We start from the raw sequence: 13,387 nt of genomic DNA on the forward strand, positions 1-13,387 counted from the left end.
CAGGAATTTTTCACAGCCCGTATTTAGAGAACTGCATATACATAGCTAAGTGCACTATGCTTTTTCCCTTGCCTCCCCAACATATATTTGACTAGCACAGCAGGAAAGGATATCTTATTACATGGATCAGTGGTCCCATCTGGTATGGCAAACAATGTGTTTTGTTCTTACATTTGAATTTTCCACATATTTCAAATATTAACAAATACAAAGGTTACCATGTTAGAAGCTGAAAAGGGGGAACTGGAGAACCTCTCCACTCCAGGTGTTGGTGCGTCCCTGCACCTCTGCTCGGAGATTTTGACAACAGTACTCGTAGCAGTCGTGCACGCGCAGAGCCTGCCCCATGTGCTGAGTGTGCTTTAATAGTAAGTGTGCGTGACCGGTCTCCTCATTCTTTCTCTACAAGAGAGGCTACCCCAACTCCGAAGTAGAGGGGAGGAGAATGGGTAGTGGAACACCCACGGGGACACTCATCTCGAAGAACATCAATTACTTCACAGGTGAGTAACCACCTCTTCTAGAGTGAGAGATGTCCTTGTGGGTGATCCACTCCAGGAGACTTAAAAGCAGTGCATCTCAAGGAGCTAGGGACTTTGGATCTGGTAGGAATGTGGTAGATAATACAGCTCTGCCCAATCGTGTATCAGTGAGAGAGCCTTGAGTAAGGGCAGAAGGCTTAACAAATGTGTGTTCAGAGGTCCAAGTGGCCACTTTACAGATGTCGGCCAGGGGAACTCGGCATAGAAAAGCCACAGAGGTAGCTACAGATCTAGTGGAGTGAGTCCTGATGCAGGCTGGAGGAACTGTCTCCTTTAATTGATAGCATAGACGGATACAAGCAGAGATCAAGTTGGAAAGTCTCTGGGTGGAAACAGGCGACTCCTTGAATCGTTCTGCAATGGAGACAGAGTCTGGAAGAGGTTCTAAAGGGTCTGGTTCTATCCAAATAAAAGGACAAAGCCTGGCGTACAGCCAGTGTATGCATTGTGGATTCAAAGGACTTTGCATGTGGTTTAGGAAAGAAGGTTGGTAGGTGTACAGGGACTTTGGATCTGGTAGGAATGTGGTAGATAATACAGCTGGTTCATTGATGTGGAATGACGAATGTACCTTTGGAAGAAATTTGGGGTGTAGTTGAAGGGTAAACTTGTCCTTAAAAAATATTGTGTAGGGTGGGTCCGCCATGAGAGCCGCTATTTCTCCTGCACGTCTGGCAGAGGTGATTGCCACTAAGAATGCTGTTTTCATAGAGAGGTGTAAGAGGGAGCAAGTGGCTAGGGGCTCAAAAGTTCGTTGCATTAAATAGGCTAATACTAAGTGAAGGTCTCATGGAGAAGTAGGAGGTTTAATGTCTGGGTATAAGGATTGGAGCCCTTTAAGAAAGTGCTTGGTGATTGGATGAGCAAAAACAGAAGTACCATCGAGGATGTGAAAAGTTGTAATAGCAGCTAAGTGGACTTTGATGGAGCTGAAAGAAAGGCTGGATTGCTTAAGGTCTACTAGGTAATCAAGGATGGCCAGAAGAGGTGCAGAAATGGGAAGAATTTGGTTGTTTGAGCACCAATGTGTGAATCGTTTCCACTTTTGGAGATATGTGGTGCAAGTAGATTGTGTTCTGCTATGTAAGAGTACTCTTTGAACCTATTTAGAGCATGCTAGTTCTCTTTGTGAGAAACATGGAGCAACCAAACTTTGAGGTGAAGCATGGATAGATTGGGGTGAAGAAATCAGTCGTGTTGCTGGGATAGGAGGTTCGGTGTGAGAGGCAACAAAATCGGTGGACGAATTGACATCCTGGTGAGGAACGGATACCATGGTTGTCTGGGCCACGATGGGACAATCAAAATTACCGTGGCACAATCTGTTTGTATCTTTGTCAGAATTCTGTGGAAAACCGGTATCAGGGGGAAAGCATACATTAAGTGTTGAGCCCATAAGATCAGGAACGCATCTCCTAGGGAATGTTTGCCCAACCCCACTCTGTAGCAAAATTCAGGACATTTCTTGATCTTCGTAATTGTGAAGAGGTCCAGGGTGCGGGGAGGGATAGCTCAGTGGTTTGAGCATTGGCCCACTAAACCCAAGGTTGTGAGTTCAATCCTTGAAGGCGGCCGTTTAGGGAACTGGGGTAAAAATCTGTCTGGTCCTGCTTTGAGCAGGGGGTTGACTAGATGACCTCCTGAGGTCCCTTCCAACCCTACAATTCTATGATAAAAATGTGGAATATGTTGTGTATGATCATGTCGTTTATCTCCCATTCGTGATCCCAGTGAAAACATCTTCTTAGTTCATCCGCAGTGGGATTCAGGGCCCTGGGAAGATAGGCGGCTGATATCTGGATGTTGTTCATGAGGCACCAATTCCAGAGCTTCATGGCTTCTGTGCAAAGCAAGTGAGATCAAGCCCCTCCGTGCCTGTTGATATAGAACATGCATGCAATGTTGTCTGTCATTATCCGAACATGTTGGTTCCGAATGAATGGGAGGAAGTACGGCAGGTGTTGTGTATGGCTCGCAGTTCTAGGACATTTTATGTGTAGGGAGGCTTCGGTGGCAGACCATAGCCCCTGGGCTTTGTGGTCGGACATGTGCACTCCCCATCCCATGAGGGATGCATCGGTAGTCATTATGAGTGATGGAGCATCCTGGAGAAAAGGGACTCCTGAGCAGAGATTGGAGGGAACTGTCCACCATCGGAGGGAGTCTGACTCTGAAGGGTATGGATAGAGGCTTGTTTAGAGCATGTATGTTCTGTCTGTAAACCGTGGCCAACCAAGTTTGGAAGCACCTCATGTATAGGCATGCATTTTTGACCACAAAAGTACACAAGGTCATGTGGCCTAATAGTTGCAGGCAGTCTCATGCAGTGGCCTGGGGACTGTTGCAAAGTTTTGTAGCCAGAAGTTTTATGGTGTTGAAATGATCAAGCGAGAGAGATGCTATTCGTGTTTGGGAATCGAAGTGTGCTCCTATGAACTCCAGTAATTTGTTAGGAGATAAGGTGGATTTGTTTTTGTTTATTTGTAGGCCAACGGAAAGGAAGCAAGCGACGGTAAGCTGCGTGGATTGAAGAGCTTCATCGAGCTTTGAGGAGACAATGATCAAGGGAAGGAAATATTATAACCCCCTGTTTCCTGAGGTGGGCAGTGACCACCGCTAGGAGTTTGGAGAAAACTCAGGGGATGGTAGATAGGCTGAAGGGCAACACTTTGTTTTGAAAAAGTGTCAAACCGAGGGTAAAACGAAGAAAACTTCTCTGGGCTGGGTAAATAGTCACATGAAAATAGGCATCCTGTAGGTCGAGGGCTGAAAACCAATCGCCCTGCTCCAGCGCTGGGATTATGGTGGTGAGGGTAACCATTCTGAACTTTTGCTTTTTGATAAATTTATTTAGCCACCTGAAGTTGAGGATCAGTCACTATCCCCTTGTTTTCTTTTCTGTTAAGAAGTAATGGGAATAGAAACCTTTCACTCTGTGTTGTTCGGGCATGACTTCCACTGCTCCCAATTGAAGGAGACGATGTACTTCTTGGAGAAGCGGTTGCTCATGAGAGGGGTCCCTGAAGAGGGACGTGGAGGGTGGGTGGGAGGGAGGCAGGGAGAGGAAAGGGATAGAATAGCCAACTATGACAACCTCTAAAGCCCCCTTGTTGGTGGTAATATTTCACCATTGATGGGAAAATGTGCATAGGTGGTGACCAAAAATAGGGGGAAGCAGTGTAAGCGCTGAGGTGGGAATATTGCAAGGGTCGGCAACCTTTCAGAAGTGCTGTGCCGAGTCTTCGTTTATTCACTCTAATTTAAGGTTTCGCGTGCCGGTAATACATTTTAACATTTTTAGAAGGTCTCTTTCTATAAGTCTATAATATATAACTAAACTATTGTTGTATGTAAAATAAATAAAAGGTTTTTAAAATGTTTTAGAAGCTTCATTTAAAATTAAATTAAAATGCAGAGTCCTCCAGACCGGTGGCCAGTACCCGGGCAGTGTGAGTGCCACTGATAATCAGCTCGAGTGCCGTCTTCAGCACACGTGCCATAGGTTGCCTACCCCTGGAATATTGTTTTCTGTACCCTCAACCACGGCTTCGAATTTGTTTATTGGTTGGAGGAGGTTGAGACGCTGCCAAGGAGTTGGAATGGCGGCATGGGTATCTGGGTCTCTGGCATTGCTGTTGTTGCTGTTTCTTGTGAGATCTATGGAATTGTAGGGTGTATGTGGGGTAGTGTGGTCGCTGGTAAGGCTGGTATCTAAATTGTCGCCTTCTGGTCATTGGGGTTTGAATTCCCAGAGACCAGAGAGTTGCCCTGGAGTCTTTCATGGAGTAGAGTACATCATTCGTAGTGGAGGCGAATAGTTTCTCACCGTCAAAGGGGAGATCCTCAATGGTACTCTGGACCTCCTGGGGAAAGGAAGAGGATGAGAGCCATGAACCTTGGTGTATCACAACTGCTGCGGCAGTGGACTATGTCACAAGTATTGGCCGCATCAAGGGCGGCTTGAAGAGCGGTGTGGGAGATGATTTGTCCCTCGGAAGCTATGGCTGTAAATTGTTGTTTCTATTTTTCTGGAATGTTATCAATAAAGTCCATGAATTTATTGTAATTTTTGTGGTCATATTTTGCTAGAACAGCTGTATAATTAGCAATGCGAAATTGCAATGGGTAAGAAGCGTATACCTTAAATCTGAGCAGATCTAATCGCTTACTGTCCTTGTTGGAAGGGATGGAGTGGGGAAACTGGTGTTTGTTCTTTTGGTTGACTGCATCTACTACCAGTGAGTTTGGCGCTGGGTGAGTGAAAAGGAATTCTGAGGCCTTGGAAGGAATAAAGTACTTCCGGTCCACTCATTTACAGGTAGGCAGGCTTGTAGCCGGAGTTTGCCAGATGGCCTTGGCAGGTTCTAGAAGGGCTGCGTTGATAGGTAATGCAATTCTAGAAGAAGAGGACTGCAGGATGTCAGTTAGCTCATGCTGCTGTTCAGGGACTTCCATCAGGTTAATTTGTAGCTCATTGGCAACTCTTTTAAAGAGGTCCTGAAATTTTGAGAAGTTGTTCGAAAACATCGGGGTAGGAGGAAGCACTGCTGCATCAGGCGGAACAACTGGTTCTACCGGGTTAGAGGCAGGCCATGATTACTCTTGCGGTTGTGACAGGGCTGCCTGGTGTCTGGAGCCAGTAGCAGGGTCGTCAGCTGGTGGTACCGAGCAGGTCTCACACCTGGCTGCAGTGGTATAATGTGGTGGTCCTGAGCATAAGGAGCCCAATATTGCCACTGTGGCGGGAAGGGCATGGGTGCCATCCAGGGGTTTATGCACCATGGGGGGGGGGGTTTATGCACCCTCGGACTAGGTAGCTTTTCTATGATCTCTTGATTGGCATCTGTGTATGGGAGATCTGCTAAGGTGAAAATTCTCCCTGCAGCCCAGATTCCTCATCACTGGAGGAAAGCTGTGCAGACCTTGCCTGTGTCCGGAGAGAAGTAGGTGTTAAGTAGGGGTGACTGCAAGATAGGTGACACAAGCAGGTCCCTTGACTGTGTGAACTGTGGTACTGCAGTGCCTCTGTGTGGCGAGGGCTGCACGAGAGGAATTTGTTGTGAAGGGGGTTCCTCTGCACCAGTGTCCTGAGCCTTCTGTCACTGCTGGCTAACTCAAAGGCTGACAGTGCTGGGACAGGGAGAGGAGTCTGTGGGGGGTTAGGCAAGCTAGTATGCATCGGCACAGCTTCCATTGTGGTGCTGAACAGTTCCGTGTGAGAGACAGGCAACTGAAAGCCTGAAGCCTCGGCACCGGAGGCTGGCGTGACCGCTACGAGTACTGCTGTAAAAACCTCCGAGCGAAGGCGCAGGGACACACCAACACTTGGAGTGGAGCACCCACAGGGACATCTCTCGAAGAAGAATGCAGAGCTCCTTGTCCTCATTACAGTGTACAGTAAAAAAATCTTTCCTTGAAACTAGGCACACTTAACATAAGTTGGCTTATGTCAGACCTGGAACACAGAACAGAGAAAACCAAGAACTGAGGTATGTGAAAATACGATAGACCAAAATGAGACTGTAACCAACCACAGATTTTAAAACAAGATTGTTTTTTAGAGCAAAAATTAGAAATTCAGGAGAAGAAAATGTATATCTGAAATGTTCCAATTTTAGGGATCCCTGATGAAGAGGAAGCAACTTTTCTTACATTATGTATTTGCAAATTAATCCTGCAACTGCTAAGACTTAATGTTATGGATGGCTACGGGAAGGCATCTTAAACCAGATCCTCCAGGGCACTAAGATGCTGATTTCAGGGCATTGATTTCAATGAAAGTTAGATGCCTAAAATACCTTTGAGGATCTGGATTCCTGTTACTAGTATGGGGTGACCGCAAATAAAACAATGCAAGGTTAGGATGAGCTTGACTATACCAAGACTTATGATTAAACATCTGAGTATGCCCAGCAAGAAGTAGAGCTGATGTCAACTGATCTAAGTACTGGTGTGACGGCTGTTACCTTGGCTGACATACTGAGCACAGAACAGGGGACTTCCAAGTTCCAGAGCTGAAAGCATGCTACAGCTTGAGATAATAAACCAAGACACTTTAGCTGGGGTTGTAACAGACTCAAGCCCTCAGAAGCCTGGGCACAGAGGCAGTACCTGTAACACACACAGCAGCACTTCATAAAAGTATCAGGCCAGATCTTGGGAAATGTGACTTCTGAGGTTTCATCAAATGTTTTACTGTGTTAGAAGTTATATCACACCAAAGGAGGAACAATTATTTCCTTCAGTTCCTCTCAATTTTCAAATGAATCTTATAGGAAAATTCTGCCAATTTAAGCAAAAGTTGAATTTTTTCTAATTGCCATGGGGGCTGCAGAGGAAAGCACTAAAATCAGGTGATGGTGCTTTCCCACATGATGGGCCCAGCGGCACTGCAAATTGCTTTTATATGGGAGGAGGAAGGAGAAAAAAGGTTTTGGCACAGATTATAGATAAATGTGAAAGATATGCTAATGCAAGGATGTTAATTATGAGCTGGGATATTTTACTCTTATGAAACTGACAAAGCTCAGACGAATTTGGGGACTATACAATTCCTTAGTGACTTCTATGTGAAACATAAAATGGCCATAGAGGCAGACTCCGTTGCAGAAAGTTGATGTAGTGTTGACCCAAACCACATCGATATATGAAGAACCAATCAAAGAGTTGAAATGTAGGCTCAGATTTCAAGTGATTTGACAGAGAAAGAAAAGACTGAAACTAGATGTAAAAGAAAACAATGAGCAATTAAAATAAAAATGGAAGGTTAAAAGATGTTATTGATTAGATGAGGTCACATAAACCAAGAAGTTGGCTGAATATGCCAAAATGCAACTTTCCCCCCCAAACTATGTCATAGAGCTAAAGCCAAGAGCATCTACATGAATGGAGAACAGCACAGAAATATCACATCTCTCTCTGTAGGTTCAGTGTCTGCAGCACAAACAGCTATATTTGCCAAAGTGAAGCAATTTGTTAGTGTCAGAGTTCTGGCCTGTAAATTGGATAGTACAGTATAATCCAACGTTATCACAAGGAAAATATAAACATGATAGTTAAGGAAAGGGTACTGAAATATAAAGTAAACCTTGTTTCATATCTGGGATATAAAATACCAGCAGAAGGATAAGTTGTTATTATAACTTGTTTAGAGGTTAGTAAACAGACCTCATTTGTTGAGCACTGGAAAAGAAACCCACCCCCATATGGAATACCCTGGAGAATATTAATGGCAACAGTCACAGAATTAACAGATGCACACATTCAACAGCAGAAAGGAAAGAAACAGGAGGTAAAATAAAGATTAAATAGTTTAAACATTTTGAAATATTTACATGTTAATATTTAATAAAAGTTTTTAAAATGCAGGGGTCATTACTGCAGTGCTGGCTTCAGTTTTCTGAGTTTAAATGTTGATTTTCTTTTAAAATGTTTTGAGGTTTTGTATGTAAAACATGCAGTTGTGAACACAAAATGCATAACTGCACATGCAATTTCTGCTGGTTTACTTTGCAGTTCTGTGCACAGTTACTTATTTTGTATATGCAACACGTTTTTCTGATATATAATTTTCAAAATATAGGTCTCAGTCAGGCAATTAACTGCTAGGGAAGATGAGAGGGGAAAAATGAGAATGTAAAGAAAAAACTAATTACAGAATATGGAAAAAACTAGAAGTGACTTAACAACAAAAGTGTGATATAACATGAATATCAGCTTTCCTCAGAGTAGTTTCATTTATACAGCTGCAGTATCTGGCATGCTAATTTACCTGCCCAATCCTACCATTCAAGTTTACAAAATTAATGAACTGAAATGTAATGCAACGCATATCTAGACCGGATTATAATGAACCACTAATGCTACTCAAGATCATTTGAATTCTGCTAATAGAGATGTGCAACATGCAAGAGAATGTTATACTAATAAGCCCACCTACTGCAGTAATGGAAAACAACCAAATAATTTCTCTAATGCTTTCTCACTCTGAGGAGTCTCCATAGGGTTCATGCACCACTATAAGAAATGAATGAAAGAAGGTCAGATTCAAACCTGAATTTTGTTCTTTGGGCTGTATATTCAAGGTATAGATGTTTGAACAGTTGTACTTAAGAGGCAAATCAAAACACTATATCCTTTATTTTTGGTTAGTTGAGAGTTCACACAGTTCACATATCAAAAAAAAAAAAAAGCAAACTTTAGAAAACAAAAACACCAAAAATGATACTACCATCCTCGTACCAGGAAAATAAGAGGTTACTCACCTTCTGAAAAAACTGATTCTTTTAGATGTATTTTCCCCTATGGGTACTCCCCTTCAGGTGTACATATGCCTCTTGAGCACATGATTGGAGACTTTCCATTAGCCGTGTCCATTTGGCCCACACATGCGCCCTATAACTCCTCATGCTAGACACCGAAATTGTATAGGGATGCATAGGCAAACTGCTCTCAGTTCCTTCTCCACCTGAACATCCCACAGAGAACTGTCGAAAGCACAGGGGAAGAAGGGTGGGTAATGGAGTACCCATCCAGGCACACATCTAAAAAAAATGCAGTTACTGCATGAGATGAGTAACCTCTTCTTTTCTGAGCAGTGTCCCTATGGGTGCTCCACTTCAGGAGGCTTCCGAGCAGTACCCGTGGGAGGAGGGAGCCTCATAATTGAGTCTAGAACTGAAGATAGGTGCTTGGTACTACGGTACGATCAGAACTGGAAGCATGGATCAATGCACAATGTTTAGAAAATGCATGTATTGATATCCATATAGTAGCCCTACATGTCTCAGACACTGCCATGTTCTTGAGTAATGCTGCAAACGTTACTTGTGAACAAGTACAATGTGCTATTGCCCTTTGGGTGGATGAACACTGGCTGCATCATAACAAGTGGTAATACACCCAGATATCCATCTCAACAGTCTCTGAGCAGAGATTGTGACCCCTTTGGAGCTATCTGTGAAAGGAAATAAAAAGTTTAGGTGAACTTTCAAAATTGTTTTGTTCTATCTAAGTACAAAGCAAATGCCCTTCTAACATCAAAGATATGAAAACAGGTCTCCTGAAGACAGTTATGTGGTTTTGGAAAAAATGCTGGTAGATGAATAGATTGGTTAAGAGGAAACTCTGATAGTCCCTTAGGTAAGAATTTAGGGTGCAGGCGTAAAGAGAGTTTGCTGTTGTAGAACAGTGTAAAGGGGATGGGATCTGCCATCAAGGCTCCAAACTCCCCGACCCAGGGGCGGCACCAGCACGCCAAGCGCGTGCTTGGGGCGGCAAGCCACGGCGGGGGGGCGCTCTGACGGTCACCACGAGGGTGGCAGGCAGGCTGCCTTCGGCGGCATGCCTGCAGAGGGTCCGCTGGTCCTGCGGCTTTGGCGGACCTCCCGCAGGCTGCCGCCGAATCCGCGGGACCAGGAACCTCCTGCAGGCAAGCCGCCGAAGGCAGCCTGCCTGCCATGCTTGTGGCGGCAAAATACCTAGAGCCGCCCCTGCCCCGACCCTACAGGCTGATGTGATGGCTACTAAAAAGGCCATCTTAATAGATAAATGGAGCAGAGAGCAGGTTGCCATTGGTTCAAATGGAGCTCTCATTAGGTATTTAAATAGCAGGTTGGGGTCTCTAATCTGGGGCAAGAGAGTCCCCAAGCACTTAATAAACCAAGATGACATCAGGTGGGCAAATATGGAGAACTCTTTACTAGGGAATGAAAGGCTGATATTGTGGCCAAATGGACCTTAATTGAACAGACAACCTTATTTCTTTAGATCCAACAGGTAATCCAGGATGACAGAGTGGCACAGATTCAGGCAGACACCACCGATAGAAGAATCTTTTCATTTCTGCAGGAAAATAATACGGGTTGACTCGTTTCCGTTGTTCAGACCAGTAGGATCCTAATCCTGTGAACCATGGAGGAACCATAACCTAAGGTGGAGAACCTTTAAGTGGGGGGAAGCACATGACCTGCATCCTGGGAGAGGAGATAAGGAATGGTCAGAAGCTTGAACATCAGTTGAACGCATAGATGAAGCAGGTAAGGGTACCTAGCATGTACCAAGGGTACCAGCCAGATTGGCACTATAAGGATAACTTTGCCCTTGTCCTGTCTGAATTTGTTTATCACCCTTAGCATTAGCGGTGTTGGAGGAAATGTAAAACAGACCCTTCTTCCAAGGCAGGTGTTTCCCAAAGAGTGGTGTCCCAGACCTCTCTTGAGAACAACAGAGGGCACTTCTTGTTCCTGGAGGTGGCGAAGAGATCCACTTCTGGAAGTATCTCTCTCTGTGGAGAATTTGAGAGTCTAGCTTCCATTTATAGTCGTGCTTAGAATATCGACTGTGGTGTTCCGACTACCTGAAATTTGGATCTGATGAGCTAACGCACTAGTTCCATAGTTTCGTGGCTTGTTGATACAGAACATGCAGGATATATTGTCTGTCATGACCCAGACTGATTTCCATTGATGAGAGGTAGGAAATGAAAGCAGACGTTCCTGACTTCCCTGAGTTCTAACAGATTGATGTGGAAACTGTTTTCCTGAAGTATCCAACTGTCCTGAGTCATGAGTCATTGAGGTGAGCTCCTCAACCCAACAGTGATGTGTTTGTTGTCATAGTTACTCATGGAACAGAGTGACAGAAAGAAATGCCTTCACAGACACTGAGTTAATCTTTCCACCAGTCTGGGGAGTTCCTCACTCGGAGAAGAACTGTCATAGGCTTGTCCATGGAGTCTCTGTCTGTAGAACAGGTTGTTCTAAGCCAACCCAAGAAACAGCAGTTGAAGGTGTATATACCTTGCCCCCACCAGGGATTGTAAAGTAGCCTTAGAGTCCTTTAGTGTGTACAAGGACCCATCAGTGGTCTCCAAGAAAAGCTTATGATCACTGAAGGGGCGGTGATCCTCAACAGTGTTCTAGTCTTCTTTCAAAAACCTTGAGGGTTGGAGTCATGACACCTTGCACGTAACTACAGTGGTGGAGATGGACTTGGCAGCAGCATCCAAGGATGCCTGAAGAGTGGCTCTGGCCAATAACTGGCCCTCTGAAATGATGGACTGGATAACCCTAAACAAACTATTGTAGAAACTGTAAACAAAATAGCTAACGCATGCTCAAGGTGAACATGTTAAGGCTCTGTCTCATGCCGAGGTGGTTGAAAAGGGCAGCTCACCTGTGCATCACTATATAGCCTTGGCATTCAGCACAAAGGCACAGAGCACATGGGCTGAACAGACACTGCTAACAAAATCTCTGATCAAGGGCACAAGAGGCACATGCACACCTGAAGTGGAGCACCTATAGGGACACTATGCGAAGAATTACCAGTTACTTTAGTTAAGTTTCACAGAAAAAACCTCTTAGAAACAGTCTTAATTGAGAATACCATGACTACTTACATCAGCAAGAAGATGCACAGTTGTGGAAATTAATGGTTGTTAGCTACTGCAAGAGGACTTTTCACATTGTTTTTTGGGGTGTCCTTATAAAAAATAAGCTATTTTGTTTTCATTTCTCAGCAATGATCTAATTAAAAAATCCAAATAAATATTATGAATTCAGGGGAACGGCTGGCATATTTCCAAACCAGATTTTGATAAAGTAGGCCAACTACTGAGCCTGGACAAATTTATCATGTACCTTGAAAAATACTGAAGTTTATTATGTGTACACAAACCTTTATAATGCAGTAGTAGCAAAGTGTATTAATTTAATCTAACATCTCTTCCATGCAAATGCTGTATGTATATTTTAGGTTTCTTCAATACAGTACATTTGTTTTACAAAAGAAAAAACTATCTATATTAGAGCTATATATTGCCACCCCCTATCTGAGCGCCTTCCATGTAAAATCAATATCAAGACAAAGTCCCTAGCGGATTTCATGGAGAAATGCAGCAACACAAGCCATGGTAGAGTCTATACCAAAAAGAGGCAGCCTATTTAGGTGTTAAAGACTGTGAAAGAAAAACTAGACTAATGCAAAAATAATCTACTGGAAACAGTTAGTAAATCAGCACTCACAGGTATACAATACTCCACCATTGGGTAATTTAATTTATGGCCCTTAGCTGTACGGCCAGAAAAGAAACAGCTCTGGCAGACATCATAGTTGAAATGTTTCAGGCTCCGGTACCTGTGGAGACATTAAGCAGAGTGATTAAGTCGTTTACCTGAGCTTCCTAAATTTAAATTTTATTGTTTGCTTGCTATTAAATCTCACAAGGTAAATTAGCTCTCTCTCTCTCTCTCTCTCTCTCTCTCTCTCTCTCGTGTTCTTAAAAAAGTGGAGAGGAAGTTCCTCTTTGAAATGGTGGCAGCTCATTTGACTCGGATGCTCTGCAGCAACAGCAATGCAAGGGGGACACTGAGTTTGTGAAGCTAAGCTTAGAAACCACTGTTTGTCTGTCTTTATATATTAAATTGTGGGAGCATGGCTCATCTGGTTAAGGCACATCAGTTTCATAGCCAACAGCAGACCAGGGAGTGATGCTGCCAGCATCACATCCAACTGCCTTTGATTGCCCTAACCTGATAGATCAGGTACCCGTTGTGCAGCTGGATGAACTGGAGGCGATCTTTCCGTGTGAGATCAAGCAAGGCTTGAATCCACGATCTTCAGGACTGTAGTCAAGCGCCTACCACTGAACCACTGCATCTCTATAATAGTGACTGCAGGATGTAGCCCCATGTCTGTGTATCTATGACACTTCAGAACAGAAAACCTTGCAGAGCATGAATTCATATGCGGGGAGTAGGGGTTGGCTCGGGAGGTATAATGTGAAAAAGCAGAGTTTATAATTCTACCATTTAAATCCACTTTTAAAACTCTATATTTCTTTA

General features: G+C 43.9%; 1 protein-coding gene across 5 annotated transcripts in view; it reads right to left on the reverse strand.

Moving 5' to 3' along the window:
• UTRN (utrophin) overlaps positions 1 to 13,387 on the reverse strand; it is a 576,172-nt gene that overhangs the window by 58,420 nt on the left and 504,365 nt on the right. For all 5 annotated transcript variants that reach the window (XM_039528635.1, XM_039528634.1, XM_039528636.1 and 2 more), the window contains one exon: positions 12,569 to 12,680. In XM_039528635.1, the coding sequence (XP_039384569.1) occupies positions 12,569 to 12,680 (112 nt within the window). The remainder of the gene's footprint in view (positions 1 to 12,568; positions 12,681 to 13,387) is intronic.

This window comes from Mauremys reevesii, linkage group 3 (assembly GCF_016161935.1).
Source record: "Mauremys reevesii isolate NIE-2019 linkage group 3, ASM1616193v1, whole genome shotgun sequence".
Lineage (NCBI taxonomy): Eukaryota > Metazoa > Chordata > Testudines > Geoemydidae > Mauremys > Mauremys reevesii.